Source organism: Amblyomma mixtum, chromosome 1 (genome assembly GCF_055824585.1).
Source record: "Amblyomma mixtum isolate Tamu chromosome 1, ASM5582458v1, whole genome shotgun sequence".
Taxonomy (NCBI): Eukaryota; Metazoa; Arthropoda; class Arachnida; order Ixodida; family Ixodidae; genus Amblyomma; species Amblyomma mixtum.
In genome coordinates, this window is record NC_143012.1 from 224,772,308 (window position 1) to 224,789,158 (window position 16,851).

Genomic DNA, 16,851 nt, shown 5'->3' on the forward strand with positions numbered 1-16,851 from the left:
CATTTAGTTGTCGTTCTCCAGTTCAGCAGTACGAAATGCTGGTACCTACTGCCGCTGAACAAACGAGCGTGATGTGAATTGGCCTTAGTACAACTGAGCGTTCATGCACTGCGATGGGTTTCTGTTAGAATGGCGGTTCCTGAGGTTCCTCAGCACAAGTTAATGATGTCAACGAGATCTTTCAGGGAAGAACATTTAGTTCTTTGGGTATCCGCAACGCTGCAGTAATTCAAAGTAGTCGCTGTTGCTGTCCACAAACTCCTCTTGGCGGTCGTGATCGAACTTTTGCACACCGCCGAACTCCTCCGGGACCAGGTCGGGAGGGCAGTTTTTCCAGAACTCTGAATTGTCGCCACTTACAAAGTGGATCTGCGAAATGGAGACAGCTAGACAGCACCTCTATGGGACCACCATAGAAATTGATTTCACATTGAGGCATAATGCCAAAGGAGACACCCTGTAACGTGGTCATTTTGTGATGCGCTCTTCCAGTGGTTGAGCGAGAGAGAGGGAAAGATAGATTGAAAGGCAGAGAGGTTAACTAGGAGACGCCCTGTACGTTACCCTGCGGCAAAAGCGCTCCAACATTGCAAGAAGTGTTTTCTCACTTACAATTAGTGCGCCGCACATGAAGAGTGGCCGACAAGTAACGGCTGCAATAAGCGGGACTACTAACGATCAAATGTTCGTTTTACTGAATATTTGGACGAAATCATGCAGAGCGTGCTTCGTTCTGCATGATTTCGACTACATTGACGCCTAATTAACGAGATAGTTAAGCACAGCATTAAGCGCAGAATTAGGTGGATGTTTTAGACGACTGCTATTCTGCCCTTACTGAGAGAAAAACTTTAGAGAGCCGCTAGGCACCTCATATTGAGCAACATGAGAAGAGCCTCTCCTTTGGAAAGCAATCCTTTTGATTCGTGCCTTTAAGATGCGCTCATTGCCAAGAAATGGTGCATTAGGTTTTCCCCTCGTTTCGTGCTTCTTAATTCAATAAAAAAAACGGCAGTTTTTGTACTATTTTTAAGGCTTTTCACAAATTAACCAGTTGAAGAGCCATACTACATCTCTGTTTTTGTTTACATAGCCGTACTAGACTGAGATAACATGCTGTCATGCATGATGTTACGCCTAACACCAGGGGCACTGCAAGCGAACATTTGCTTGCAGAGTGCGGGGCGAGGGTTATTTATGTGAGCTCAAAATTCAACCTTTATACTACAATAATAGTTAGATTTATTGCCTTAGCTGCATTAGCTGCATGCGTGCTATTAGTTACGATTAAAAACGCGATTAAAATTAGAACCACAGAATTGTGACAGTATTTTCATTTGCGAGGTCCGCTCTGCTGCAATGAGCTGGTCGGGTTAATTTTCTATGTTGGGGTAGATTCGGAAAAGGGAGCTATGGCTAGCTCTGCAAAACCAAGTTTTGAGTCTTGTGATTCCGCACTGTGGAAACCATGCCAACTGCGGATCGGAATAATACAACCCCGAAAATTCATTGTTAGACCTTTTGCAACGAAATTGTCCAGTACACGTCTTTTTAGAGGTTGCTTTTTTGATCCCCAGGAGGCAAGGACAAAAGAAAAAAGAAGGAAGCATAAATTCTCCGTAGTATCTCATAAATAGCTTTACACGTCACTGTGATGCATTGTATAATTCATTCATTCATTCATTCATTCATTCATTCATTCATTCATTCATTCATTCATACAGGGCTGCAGCTGCAAATCTCGAACAGTTTACTTCGATTTGCGCTTGAGCACACCTCTGGTGCGCTCCTCTGAATAACTGCGACTGAATTACGATGGCCAGTTTCGAAACATAATGACACTTCTACGGGTGTTTGCAAGTCATGCAGGACACGGCTTAATAACCTAGGTTCTTTCGAGTTATACTGTCTTAATTACACATTAACGTCTTGATAGAGCGTCGTGCGTGCGCAAGCGGTCAGGGCTTCTTGCTGCAAGGAATGGCAACTGTAAATTAATTTTTGTTTACAAAGTACAGGTCACGGAGAAGGAAAAAAAAAGTAAAGGGTTTACCCTGCTTAGAAGCTTGCTTCTCAAGAATGGTTTCACCGTCGCAAATATCACCTCGAACACAGACGGGTAATTTATAATGTAGAGAGCTTTTATCCGTACTGGCCAGCAGTCCTGAAAGTGTTAATAAGCAACAAGAGAAACATCACCGAAGCTCGCAACGCTACAGACGTCGTTAAGCCCACAGCGCTGCTTCCGCGGAACAGAGCAAGGAATTAAATGGCAGATTACGCAAGCTTGTTAACAGAAGCCCCAGCAAGTGTGTGTCTCCTTCCTGCTACACATAAGGTACTTCAAGAAATGATTAGGTACATGCGCGGGCTATGTTAACTATAACAAAACCATGAAAGCCGTTGTGCATATCTTCCGAACGTGCCACAATTATTCAGAACGGGGCCTTAACAGCTTCCCTTCTTGCTGCTATCTCGAAGCATTTGTATATACGTGATGATCGGTCAGAAATTAGGCGATTCTGAGGAGCGCCGTTCACTAAATAGATTGTGGTCAAGCCGCATTCAAATCATGGCGCGCTGATAGCGGGGCGTTAATCTATCGACAGGGTAAATAATGGTGTCCATGCGACGTCTTCCCCGCCACTTCTGCCACGTTGTCAGACGCGTACTCACGTTGTCAACTACTTACGAAGACTACTACGAAGAGAAGTCTCTACTTACGAAGAACTACTTACGAAGAGAAGTCTCGACCCCGCTCGTACCACCATGCAGCATGTTTGATATTTATTGCACCCTAGAGGTAAATAGTTGCGTGTTGTCTTCTAGTGGGTAGTGATTATCAGAAAGTTAATTGGTACTGAACATAATTGAAGCAACAGGCTATACAGCGCTGCCGAGGCAATTTGAGAAGTATGCGTACAGATATCTCGCATGTATTCTGTATTAATGTGTGAGCCTGGATCGCATTCATTGGGTTTGAGTGGTAGGAAATTTTTTTTTTCTGTTCCTCCGGGATCTTTGAGGCCAGTTACTGCCTGTGTTGTGGGGGCGCTTTGCAAACGGTACATGCTGCAGCAAATAGCAAACGTCAAACGACGAGAACTATATAAGCCTGCTGTCGAGCTTGAAGGCATTGTGAGCCTCTTTAGAGCAACAAAAAATGTCATCAGAATAATGGATTGTTTCAAGGATGCACACATGATGCCATATGCCTTTAATAATATTTGGTGGTCTAAACTTACCTGCTGATTGATTTCATTATAAGTTATCCCCCGATGACGCTTACAAATTCCCCAGGAACAAATGTAGTCCGATTAATTGCATCCATCAGTCTAGCCGCGCAACCCATTCGAAATGTTCTCATTTTCGATTTTTTGCTATTCAACTCAGAAAAATTTAACACAGGCTGTTACGTTATTTCTCGTTTTGTTCATATAAGCAAGCAAATAAAATACTTCAGTTGTAAGCGGAATAACATAAACAGCATGAAATTGTACGCATTGTTCAATTCTTTTAATTGTTTGTACTTCCAGTTCACTCTTTTTGTCAGTTTGTGTGTATGAGGACCACGAGTAGTACATTCCCTCTGAATAATTTACGGAACCCTCACACAACCTCTGTGCCGATTTCCGGGGTGTCTGCTTCATAAAAATTTAATTTTAAATGCACGAAATTATAACAAGACATTTCTGAATCGAATTATCAACGCTGCGTAGCCTCAATTCATTTTTGTTTTTACTATGTTACTTGACGGTTTTCTCTAAGTTCACAGAAATGTAGTCTTCACGCTGTAGAACACCAGAAAATATTCCTAGTGAGGCCGAATATATCGTATGAAGATAACAAGATAGACGTGCGTAAACACTGCCAAATAACAAGGAAAGAGAAACCATTAAAGAGGCGCAAAGAGATGATAACAAGCTGCGCAGTAAAGCTGTCATTCACACTAAATCTGCAGTGGAAGACACCGCTTCCGTACAATAAAAATACAATACATTACAGTTTTTTTTACCAGTGTCTCATACACATGTCTGCTGGTCAGCCTTAGCACATAGCGCTTGTTGGCTGATCTTGTGATTAGCTACAAAGGCCTAATGATAAGCAACGCAACGATAATAAAGCAGGATTCCTTCCTGGCCGAGACAAAAAAAAATTGAATCGCAAAGGAAAAGTAAAAAAGAACGAGGAACCCAAGCTAAAAACCAGAGAAGCGGCTGTTCATAGAAATTATGTAGGTTGTTTTTAATCTCAACAGACTTCAATTTGCTGTTTGGGCGACTACATGGACCCTTCTGATAGAGAAAGGGGTATATTCCTGAAATTGCTGGGCATTTTGAAGTGGAACGTTTTCATTAATCGGCCCTGGTGATTCCCAAATAACACTTGCACACTCTTACCGAAGAACAGAGAAAAACAGTTAGTTCCACTTGTAAGATGCCTTTCTAACACTTATAGTAAATGCCATCTCAGTCAATGTAGTTCAGAAGCGCACTGGTCTGACAAAGTACTTTGTATTAATACGCAACCGAATTCTTGCGAAGGTAAACCTCCAGACTAGACAACCAGAGCTCTTTTCTCACCTGTGCTATGTGAGCGACCTTCATCAAGAAAGACGGCGATAAGTGCTTCACGTGATGAAAGTTGAGACCCTTCAAGTCCATGATTCCCGCCACACCTATTACTTGAATATATTCTTGACGTATCCAGCTGCCGCATACCAAAAGCGCCACTCTCGCCAAGTCATTCAGGGAGCACACGTCGGAGTTCCAGGCACCTAGGATCCCACAAGATTGTCATAGATATTTCTGGAAACGAAATCCATCTGGCTTTTATGTTTTCAGAAACTTAGCGCTTTTGTTTATGCACTTTATTTTGAATTCTCTTTACCCTTTGTTCCCCCCCCCCCCCCCTCGGCTGTAATGCTGCAAGGGGAAGCAGGTATCGAATAAATAAATTAATAAATAACTGATCGCACTCGTGGATAAAGCGAAACATCATAGGGTAGACGAAACAAGAGCGTAAATAGCCTGCATAAGTCTTGTCTTAGACTAGAAAGAATATGAGGCTCAGCAACGCTGATCGGTGTAAGCGTGTCTTGTACCGCCGTACAGCATCTAAAATATCGATTCAATATTAAGCTACTATTTATACAAAGAAAGGCTTCTCTTGCAAAGTGTTGTCGACGTGCACAGTAGTAGCAGCTTGAATCACAAACTTTGTGCACCATTAGTGCATTCCGGTCAACCCAGCACCTTTAAAAGCCAGTTGAGATCAGGCTGCGGTTCCGCAACACTGTTTATTTAAATATTTAAATAGTCACTGGCATTTAAACAGCAAACTGGTGCCGGACACCGACCATCAGCCCTCCGGGTGAAATATTTTGTGTAAGCGTGTTTCAAGTGCTTTAAGCTGGTTCAAGCCCTCTTCACACCAAAAGCCGCCGTGGTGGCTCAGTGGTTATGGTGCTCGGCTGCTGACCCGAAAGACGCGGGTTAGATCCCGGCCGCGGCGGTTGAGTTTCGATGGAGGCGAAATTCTAGACGCCCGTGTACTGTGCGATGTCAGTGCACGTTAAAGAACCCCAGGTGGTCGAAATTTCCGGAGCCCTTCACTACGGCGTCCCTCACAGCCTGAGTCGCTTTGGGACGTTAAACCCCATAAACCAACGAACCATCTTCACACCAAAATGCTTCGCCCGGGGAGTCTGATGGTCGGAGGCCTGCCCCATCTTGCAGCAGACATACTTTTTGACAGATGCATACGCGTCGGGAAAGGAGCTTCGAGCTTCAGGCCGCAACGCGCCTGCCTAACTTTACGACCTGGGCCTGAGAATTGAAATATTGTGCTTTCATTTTTCCCTTTCTTTCGTGACCTCTGCAAATGATATGAAATAAGACATGGTTTTATTGGCAATCTGCGGAAGGAAGGCTAAGACTAGCAAAACTGATACAAAGTGATCTCGTAGGTGGGCGCTCCTGCAAGGATATGTTTTCCCTTTTTGTGCGTTAGTGTCTTCTTGATTAATTCAAGAGGAATGGCGATTCTTTTCTTTAACACCTTGTATACAAATCTCTGTGTATCCAGAGAGTAGGAATTAGAGAGTAGAGAATTTGGTGACATGATCACTAAAGGAAGCCCTATGATAACGACAGTTTTACATTTTCTGGCTTGTTGCAACCTGACACTTAGAGGAATGAATTGCAGGTCATATTAATGGACGGCAGGTTCACACATTTTGAATTTTTTGCTGCCCCTGCACAAGTTTAGCACTCCACTCACCTATCCTGATAATTGCTGTGCTCCTGCCAAATGCGTCAGGTGTGGGCGATATCATGAAGAGTGTGTTGTCCCGGCAAATCGTCCTCAACGGAACATTCGCTGGGATGAGGTCTCCGAAGAACTCCGGTATATCTCGCTGCATACGGAAGAACTTCTTGATCATACGAAAGGCATCTTCAACTCTGTATTTCTTGGTGCGAAGAAACATCAATACAAAGTCGTCTCCGGGAGGTATCTTGAGGCATTGTTCTCCTATAGAAATATTTGGCAAAGAAGGAATGGACAAAAAGGAATCAAAAATTATAACTCGTGAGATTATTTGCAAGACACAGTGTCTTTTTTTAAATATGGTATACCTTTTGAAAAAAAAATAGCTTTCCAGACCTCCAGCCAATTTTACTGTACCGTGGCCTCCGACGTGGCCTTCTGTTTAAACGTGCCATGGATGCTGCCAACGCGAGTCTGTTTCACTTATGCGTTTTACTCTCCGCAGTAACGTAATCCACCGTACCATGGATACTGAAACAAGCATTACTCCTAGAGGCCACTCGTTAAATTACCACAACGTGACGGACACACCTAATCTTAGTCTACGTAGAAAGCTGGCATTGTCGCAGTGGGCGCTGCGCGGAATGCTAAAATCATGCTGAAATACTGCGTTTATTGGCTGCTGCTTCGAATGCGTGTTTGAGTCCAGTATCTTGATTTTATGCAGCACACGAAGCCGGGAAAGAGGCATACGAGGTCCGGACTAAAAAACTAAACGAGTATTCATGCAGAATCGTGGAGGGCACTTTTGGCTTCTCCATTTCTTCCACGTTCTCCTTCCACGTTTGCTCCCATGTAAATTTCAGAGTATTGAGATAAAACTCAACATCACGGCTTAGTTCTCGTGAGTGTGTCTCGGCGACGTCCTGATCCACATATTGAGAAGGTCATAGTCGCACTACGAGTTCTAACCTGCGGCGCTGGTATTCAGTCACAAAATACACAAATCATTTCAGGACACGCTTCACGAATATAGTGAATGGCTTGCCGGATTACACAAGCTCAGAAGCGGTTAACGTCACATTTTGCTATATACTGTAGCGAGAAACGATGTAGTGAGCGAGAATGACAACAGCCGCTACGTAGAAACGTGCAAGTATATTCTCTGCTGTGATAAAACTATACTACAAAGTCTGGTAGTACAGCTTCTTGAACTGTATAGAGGGTATCGTCGATTATTTAAGTATTCCCGCAATGATTGGACGCACAAGGTTTTTGGTAACTACTCCGTTATTGCGCAGTGCTGCGGGTTAATGTATCGTGCACCAAACAGGAAGCAAATGAGTATACATTTCCTTTCATTTTGTATACGGTGGAGACCGGGCTAATGTATTTCACTTGGTAGAGTGGCGGAGTGAACGCAGTAAGCTGGGACAAGGCTTGCTCGAGAAGGTGCAAGGGGACGCAGGCGGACTGCACAGCGTTTGTGGAGTAGCAGGACAGGGCCATGTTGCCACGAGTCGACCTCTCCTCCTTTTCCTATCATTAAAATTCCTTTCTCTCTCTTGCACAGGGTCATTCCCGATAACTGCCGGAATGCTACATCACGTGCGGTTATGATAACGGGCCGAAAAATATCAAAACATACTATTCATCGCCGACATGGGTCCATAAGCTTCTATTTTTATAGATCATGGGCTAGCGTGAATAGTAAGGTAGTGGCCTAAGAAGGTGCGGACCATCCTTTTGTCGTTACACTGATTCAGCAGAGCTCATCAAGCTCATGGAGCTCTCCTGATGGATCTCTCCATCAGGAGAGCTCCGAAAGAGGTTTATAGTATGTACAAGCTTTCATGGTCGTAATTGGTATTAAAGGCAGGCAAATGCAGGAATGCAACATTGCGTATCTCATAATCCTTTTCACCTGCTTCGTAAAGCTGTTAAGCTTCTGGTGTGTAGTACATGCGGGAAGTTGTACCTCTGAGAGGCTATTAGAAGCTAAAGCAGAAATAAGCTTTTGTGAGCGAAGTGTGAGAATGTTTTCCCTGAAGATTGAATGGTATGCTGGAAGGGAGTGACGTACCACTTAAGAGCTGCCGTAGCTCTGACAAAGATTTCGCTTTGACTTCCGGCGTCTCACCAAGCTCCAGCTCTGCCATTTCCTGAAGGCTTTTTGGCGCCTCTTCCGTTGATATGTTCTTCTCGGGTACCACGGTCGCCGTAGCCTGTAAAGTGAAACGAATGCTCCAGTTTCCGTGGTCATGTTAAGCACGAACAAAACAAGGCAGAGTATACTTCTTCATCGTTTAAAGTTCTTTTAGTCGCCTAACATAATGAGTCGCCTGAAATATATTGTTGTATTGACTGAAGTACTCATTTTTCTGCGGCGCAGGTCAGTGGCTTTAAGGACGTAGTATGTTCTGCGGTAGGCCCCCGGGAGTATATCCCGGGACATAATGATGAACGAAATCTAAGGTTTGCGAAATGTCGCCTGGCCGATTAGTAAGTTCATTTCAGGAGAAAAAAAGGAAACAATGTTTTCTTTTTTTCTGTTCAAATACTAACCAAGGCACTCTGTTTTTTTTTAACCCATTTTTGCTACCAAATTTGTGCATAATATGGGTTCATAAGAAATATGTTTTTAGAAAAGCGGATACTCATACCGCCACCATCTGTAGTACCTCTCGAACTGAGTCCACTGAAGGACAAGGATTCCTTCTATAACAATCACCAGAATTATCTTCGCAGTTCTCACAATAAGCAAATCAAATATGACCACTGCAGGACATCCTGTACCAGTGACATCAAATGAACCCTTCCCTGCGCCATCCGATTCCGCACTATTCTACAATCCTCTTAATATCCGTCCACTTGACCATCGCTCGTTCTCTATTATGATTGCCTTCCTGTGAAGCCCGCTGCGTTACCTAAGCGACTATTGGTTCTCAGCGCTGCCTATTAGAAGCCGTGCCCATGCCTCTTTTCTAATGTTGATGTTTGAGCGGCTTTAGGGTACGACTGCCTAAAGCGACTAAGGCTATCCTGGATGCCATAGTAGAGGACCCTGGGTGGTTTCGACCACCTGGGTTTTTAACGTGCACTGATATTGCATAGCAGAGGGGCTTCTAGGGTTTTGCCTACGTCGAAATGCGACGTACCGCCGCGGCCGTGACGAATCCGTCTCTTGCGGGTCAGAAACCGAACTTCATAACCACTGAGCCACCTCGGCGAGGGTCATCTTGATACTATCTAGGATATTATTAGCGCGCTTTTGTTACCTAAGGCTCTCTGCTCTTTTCCTTTCTCTTAATGTTACCTCAATATTTCCCTCTCTGCAGATCAGTGCCGGTCCTCCAGTTGATTTCCAGCCTTTTTGTATGCCTCCGAATAACAGTCACTCAGGGGAGAACTATTATATACTTCCGTCTGCAGTCTGTTTTTATTCCTCTTCATTCTCAGGACTGTCATTAAACTTTGTCAATGTCCCCAGTCATTTGCGGTAATTCACCCCCTTACCAGGACAACATCTTTGGCATATAGGTAAATACTTACAACTAATCATGTTCCCTTCTTTTTCCCGAGTTCTTCAGGCAGACTTGAATTTCATGACGAGGAATGGGTGCGCCCGGCTAGGCACCTCTTCCGATTCTTATTTCTCGCTCCTGTTAGTTAGCACAGAGTTGGCTATGCAGTTCTAAATATTTGATGGATGCTTATAACTATTACGTGTTAAATTTATATGCTATTATTCGAAGCTCGTTTCGCGCAGTGTTTCCATAGCCACCACTATTTACACTGCTATTTGCACAGAATCGAATGCTCTCGCGTACTGTGTGAAAAGCGTATAGAAGGGAGGGCGAATTGGAATGTGCAGGTTTATTTATTATTGGGATTATTGTAACCTTTTGTCTATTAATAATTCCGAGAAGATGGCTGTTCTGTGCGCTGTTGAAAATCCTGGGTGGCTTTGATTCTGTTTGTGGCTATCTTGTTAAATCTCAGTTAAATCTTGTTAAATGCGTGTGCGAAACTAGTCTTCCGAGTGCATGATACAGCCTTTCTTGTGGTTTAGTACGACGTTAGAGTCATTTCATGTCTACGTACCTAGAAAGTGACAAGCCATTTCGTGAAAGAATGCAAGCTTTTCAAGAGCTGTAGCTTCAACTTCTTTCAGGAGAATCACAGGGAATTTGTCCTCCCACATTGTTTTTAGAGCCAAAGCTCTACTTTACGACGATAGCTGTAAAAGCCGTTTTTTAGCTGAAGCCTTACCTAAGCCTGAATAAATAAATACAATAAGTATTGCCGCGGCTGGGTTGTGAACCCGAGGCGACGCGAACCGATCAGCTTCGCTGGTCTGCGCGCAAGAGCACTATCCTATCGCTGCAGCCGATCACACTTCGCGTTAAATCTGCAACACACTCTCGCGCTGTGCGTTTTACTTCGTCATCTTCATGAACTAATGCTACTATCTAACCATTATCGTCACGATACGTGCCGATAACCCAGCAAAGGAAAACTATGAGCCAACCAGGCTAAACAAATTCTTTCGCACGTCCACTCAATTTAACTCAAATAAATGTTTTTAAACTCTTCGCTACTCCTCAAGTGGAACCGTAGTTTCAGTGTTCCGGTGTTAAATTTCCAAGAAAATCTTCCTAGGTAGCATATGCAAGTGCATGCACGAAAACTAATCAGGGAGCCGAAGCGGAAAAAATGTTTCATGAAGATGAACAAGTTGAAATGAGCGCGGTGATCAAAACAAAAACGCCTTTCGCAGTTTTAATTGGTTACTTCAGTACTGAAGGATGAAGGAAATCCACATATGGAATTGCAGCGGGAAACTTCTTGGCGCGTGCGCTAAAAATGAACAAGCAGATCTGATAGTAGAGCTTGCCGAAACAAAAAGTTTAATGATTCTAAACACGTTCTTTAGACAAGTCATGTTCAGAAAGTGGACATGTAAACGCCCAAAAGAAGAGAAAAATTTTAAATGAATTTCATACAGCACCGGTAAACCCGCAACCATGCAAGACATGGAGGTGATAGACGAGATAAGTTGTAATGGCCAAATATCTGTGTGGCTTCCAAGTAACCTTGACTTGAAAAAGGAACAAAGGAAACTTCTCGAAAAGAAGCAAATAAGCGAGTTGACAGTTATGTGCTGCAGCTGAATCTTAGTCTCAAAGCGGTATTCCGCTTTAGCCTTGAAAGATCATCGTCATGTTGGACACTAAGTGGACGCGAACTTGAACAAGATAGCCATGAAACTTGTGACACAGGCCGAAAGTAAGGCACTATATAAGGACTCTGGATAACTCTTACAGAAAGCGAAGGATCTGAATGAAAAACTTATCAAGGTCCCAGCTGGAACAAAGACAATGTACAATGAGCGAAATGAGCAAAATTGATACATAAGAGGTAGGTTGGTTTCATGAGGGTTAACGTCTCAAAGCGACTTGGGCAGTCAGGAACGCCGTAGTCAAGGTTTTCCGGTGATTTCGACCATCTGGGGTTCATGAACGTGCACAGAGATTGCACAGTGCACGGGCTCTAGCATTTCAACTCCATCGAAATGCGGCCGCCGCGCGAGGCTCAAACCCACGTCTTTCTGTTCAGAAGCCGAGCACCATAACCAGTGAGCAAACGCGGCGGCCCTATCCATAAAAGGAAAGAAATAGACCCCTCAAATATAACCAAGGAAAAGCATTAAATCGCTCATGCAAGGCAAAAACCATGAAAGGGCAGACAGTAAATAGCAAGATTCTTCCAGACGGCTTATACATGTATACTCCGTTTGTTGCAGGGGCTAAAGGTTTAAGACAGAAAAGTGTGTTTTTCGGAATTTTTGTTTTTTGCAGTCAAGGGCATTCCTGGTTGATGTTTCATTAGACATATGTAAATAGAATGGAAGTATGGGTGCTATTTTAGTGCATCTTTGTGTCGTACCAAGTGGAACTGCAGTACGGGGCGTAGTCTGTAATTACAGCAGTATTAAAGACATCAAAGGCCAGCACGGGTATTTACGGTAGACACTTAAGGCAGAAGTATGGTCCTGGAAAACCAGTACAGGTGTCGTTCAACTGTATGTATACCTTAAAAGGTTTATAAACAGCAATTCCTTTCAGGTCAAAACCAGGTCCACCCGATTATGCCACTCTGAGAAGATTTCTTAGATAATGGGTATAAGTCATCTTCTGCCCTAAGGTTCAAAAAGTTGTATGTTGGTTGTTTTACGGGCTTTAACGTTGAAAGTGGCTATGGCTATGAGAAACGCCATAGCGGAATGCTCTGGATGATTTTGAACACTGTGGTTCGTTTCTATGGTTTTAAAAATTAACGCATGCCTCATACAAATCTAGAAAGCGGTATTTTCAGCTTATTATAGTCGATATTAAGCTTTTTTTAAAGTTTGTTATGTATTGATGACATTTCTCAGCATGAAAACTTACAAATGCATGTTTTGAAATTGTATTAAAAGTTTCCGGCAATAAAGGCACCATATCCAATACATTCTCGGCGTTTCTTATGGCTGCTGTAAGCTGAATGAATGTTTTTTTCAGAATGGAAAGCAGATAGGCAGGTCTTGCACAGACGAGAAAACGTAGAACTTGCACATGGGCATGGTAATTAACATGCGTCAGCATGCAATCATAATGAAAAATACCGTTTTTGAAAATAGCTTTTTGGCGAAACATTTTATTTTTATATTCTTTGGGAAAATAATGAGCGAAGAATGCAGCAATTTAGGCCTCCTACGGAGGCAACGGAAGTCCCAAGTTATTGGCGTGGTGCAAAGTGACACGAAAAAAAAAAAACAACAGCAACAATTGCGATAGCTTTTTTTCTGGATATCTCGATCTCTGCTAGAATTTGCACCGAAAATCACACTGAATTTTCAAAGAATTTTAGCTGCCTCCTCCTCAAAACTCACCCTCCTTCCGGAAGAAAAAAAATTAAAAAGCCTTAACACCATGAGCCCTAATTATAGAAAAGTGGCTCACGAAATAAAGTTTACAACCGTGCCTGAGTTTCATGTTCTCTGGTGAGAAGTATATTTAATATAAAGCTCTGAAAACCGTTTATAATTCTTGTTTACTCTCTTTGCGTTCGCCCTCTGTGGTAGAAGAGACGGAAAGGAAAGTGTTTGATAAGAGAGAGAAGCGAGGGCTAGAGTTACCATATCTCTTCCCAGTTCGGGCGCACGCACGGCTATATGCGGGAGCGTGACGTAAAGGAGAGGCTTGCTGCGAAGAATATAATAAACACCCGGAGCAATGACCGCTGGTGATATGATAACGACGTAGTCCTCTCGTTCGTGTTGCTGCGCGCGTCGTGGGAGCCGACGTCTGAACGAATACTTACCGCGATTTCTTTCATTGTCTCTCGCGCACGCCTCACATAACCTCACTCATAGGGTTTGAAGTGTTAAGGGCGCATTGAGGGATAATACGCAGAAAGTGGTCATAAAGTAAGAACTATCTGTAGTTCTTTTATGGATGTGGAAATGGAAGCGGGAGCCGAAAACTCACCAGTAGCGAGAGTATGCAGCTGACGTAATCCCAACGGTGGCCTAGTTTTAGCAGCACTAACAACCAAAACCAGTAGCCAAACGTTGACCCACGACTGTGTTGCTAAATTTTATTAGTTCAATTGACACTGCCGTCGTACTGAGCCGCCTCGCAATCAGCATCCCGCTTGGTCGCCGAACCACGAAGAATTTCTACGCATTGCTGTATATTGTGACGAAGACGACGAAGCTGGCAGTGGCGCGGGACGGCGCGCTCGCGCTAGGCCAGCGGCCATTAAAATCATCTCTTATCCATCGTACACCGCGCCTCATTCTTCGGCTGGCCGCCACGTTACATTTGGTGGAGGTGCTGGGGTCTCTTCATCGCCATCCTGGTCACGGAGCTTCGGTGTCCTGCGCCTGCCGTGGACGTCGGCCGTGAGTGCCTGGTCCGCGCCGCCCGGCCATGCCCCAGCCCGCCCGACCTGAACCGACCTCGCCGCTCACGCCAACCCCGTACCCCGCCCGGACCACAAGACACGACAACCCAAGATCCGACCGACCGGCTGGCCATTTGCTTGAGCCCTATAGCACAATTACTGCTGACTATGAAATACTTTCTTTGTGTATTGATCACACAGTCCTATCAGTTTGATACCACCCACCACATAGTAATGTTACTGCTTTCCTTAATTTTTATGACAACTTTTTTTACTGGGGTTTAACGTACCAAAGCGACTCAGTTTATTAGGGACTCCGTACTGAAGGACTCCGGAAATTTCGACCGCCTGGGGTTCTTTGGCGTGCACTGACATCGCACAGTACACGGGCCTCTATAATTTTGCCTCCATCGAAATTCATTCTCCTCGGCCGGGATCGAACCCGCGTCTTTCGGGCCAGCAGCCGAGCGCCGTAACCACTGAGCCACCGCGGCGGGTAGAGCTTTCTTCCGTTTATTGCTGAGAATAAATACACTTTAATCGCAGGTGGTGATTTCAACATGCACATGAGTTGTACTAATTCTTTCCAGAGAGAATTTAATACAATTACACTTTTCAAGGGATTTGTTAACGTGATTAATGAACCCACCAGGGTTACTACGAATTGAATATTTGTATTAGACATCTTTATCAACAATGCAGTATTATCTACTTTTCATGCGGGAATCCTGTCTTGCTATATTAGAGATCATCTTCCTGCATTTCTTTGTGCAATGAAAGCTGGCAACACAATCGAAACGCAGCAAGCTTTTCGTACCAGTTAATTACAGGTAAAACATTAGAGGCTTTCTACGGAGCGCTCTCTGTTGTAGACTGGCGTGATGTAGCTAAATACCGTGACCAAAATGAGGCATACAACTGTTTCCTCTCAATGTATAAATGCAGTTACAACATACACTTTCATCTAAAGCAGCGCTGACCGCATCGGAATATACGTAATTCACGGATAACACCTGATCTATATCGCGAAATTAACGCTAAGCATAGGATGCACCAAGCATAGGGTGTATCAGTGCTAAGCATAGGATGTAGAAATTTCTTACTGTGCGTAAACCAGAGTACCTGAAACATTTTAAACACTTTTGAAATAAATTAACTCGAAAGCTGCGCTCGGCGCGATTAGCGTACCATTTTACTTTCCTTCAGGTGAAAAATGAGCGATCTGATTGTGGTATTGTGGTCTCTAGTAAACCTGCTCTTACACCGCGGGCGGCCAGCCGCATGCTGTCCCACTGAAATTGCTTGTGAATGATGGTCTTTCGTGCGGCAGCCAACTATAATGCATTTAATGATTTCTTCACAAATATGGTTTCGAATGGAGTACCATCTGAAGTGGTCAAATATATGCATACTACGACCGACAGGTCGCTTTTCTTTTACCCTACTAGTGCAGAGGAAGTGACAGACCTATTAAAAGAGATGAACAGTTCTGCCAGCTGTGATATTGATGGCATCCAGACACGGCCTGTCAAGTACGCAGCCGATGTCATTGCACCGATTCTTGCTGATCTTTTTAGCATGTGTTCGACTGCCGGAGTCCTTTCGGATAAAATGCAGGTGGCGAAGGTTAGTGTCTTGTATAAAAATGTGAGAGGAACGACTTCGGCAACTACAGGCCGGCGTCCCTTCTGCCTATTTTTTCAAACGCGTTCGAGAAAATCTTACATTTGAGGCTATCAGCGTTCTTTTATGCTTGGAACTTGCTGACACCATTCCAATGTGGCTTTCGTTATAATAAATCAACAGAACTGCCACTGCTTGAGCAAAACAAATATATTCTGTCTCAATATTAGAATAAGATATTTGTGGTTAGTGTGTTCGTGGATTTCTCGTCAGTCAGTCACAATATCTTGCTCCAAAAGCTTCAACAATGCGGTGTGCATGGACTTTCTCTGCAACTATTTCACTCATACCTGTCCCATCGAAAACAAGTTGTTTTGTTCAGATAGACAACGAAAGTTCTGAAATTAAATCTCTAGATTGCGGAGTCCCACAGTGGAGGATTTTAGGGCCGTTGATCTTGAATATATATCTCAACAGTTTTGTTAATATATCTACGACTGCAAAATATGTAACATATGCCGACGATGTAAGCCTCTTCTTTTCAGAGTCTGATTTGAAACAAATAATTTAGTTACGCAATATTACATAAAAATCAATACATGACTGGACCACTTTTAACGCCATGCGGATTAATGAAAAGAAAAAGGAAAGGGGAAAGAAAGTGTATTTATTTAACATAAAACAAGAAATACAAACACACAACTTTGGAACAAAAGATAAGAATATTCCTCCAAACCTAAATATTCTGCTCAAAAGCCGTACAGTTGATTTTGTCGAACATTTTAGATGTATTAGGGTGGTATTTTCATTCAGTATGTCATGTGATGGTCATGTCAATCGTGTATCACAAAAGCTAGCTCAGTTTACTGGAATTAGAGGTCACATGCGATCCCTACTTCCTGTGCAGGTGAAACTGCTATTATAAAACTGGCTGTTTTCTCTCATATTAACTACTGCCATTTGGTCTGGGGAACGGCACCACGTTCTACTTTACAGACGATTCACCTA

At 43.5% G+C, this 16,851-nt stretch overlaps 1 protein-coding gene across 1 annotated transcript; it reads right to left on the minus strand.

Annotated features, from left to right (window-relative positions):
- Positions 1-195: 195 nt before the first annotated feature.
- LOC149371058 (alpha-tocopherol transfer protein-like) lies at positions 196-6,505 on the minus strand. Its single transcript, XM_089564521.1, has 4 exons — positions 6,283-6,505; positions 4,584-4,777; positions 2,054-2,164; positions 196-369 (listed from the first exon to the last, which is right to left on the minus strand). Exons 1-4 carry the CDS (start codon positions 6,488-6,490, stop codon positions 196-198), a joined length of 687 nt encoding a protein of 228 aa, XP_089420647.1. The 5' UTR covers positions 6,491-6,505.
- Between the last annotated feature and the right edge of the window lie 10,346 nt (positions 6,506-16,851).

Excerpts from the sequence above, each read along its gene's own strand:
- LOC149371058 (XM_089564521.1), bottom strand. The coding sequence starts at position 6,490 with ATGTTTCTTCGCACCAAGAAATACAGAGTTGAAGATGCCTTTCGTATG. Across the intron at positions 4,778-6,282 it reads CACAGCAATTATCAGGATAG|GTGCCTGGAACTCCGACGTG; the intron begins GTGAGTGGAGTG and ends GTGGGATCCTAG. Across the intron at positions 370-2,053 it reads GAAGCAAGCTTCTAAGCAGG|ATCCACTTTGTAAGTGGCGA; the intron begins GTAAACCCTTTA and ends TCCATTTCGCAG.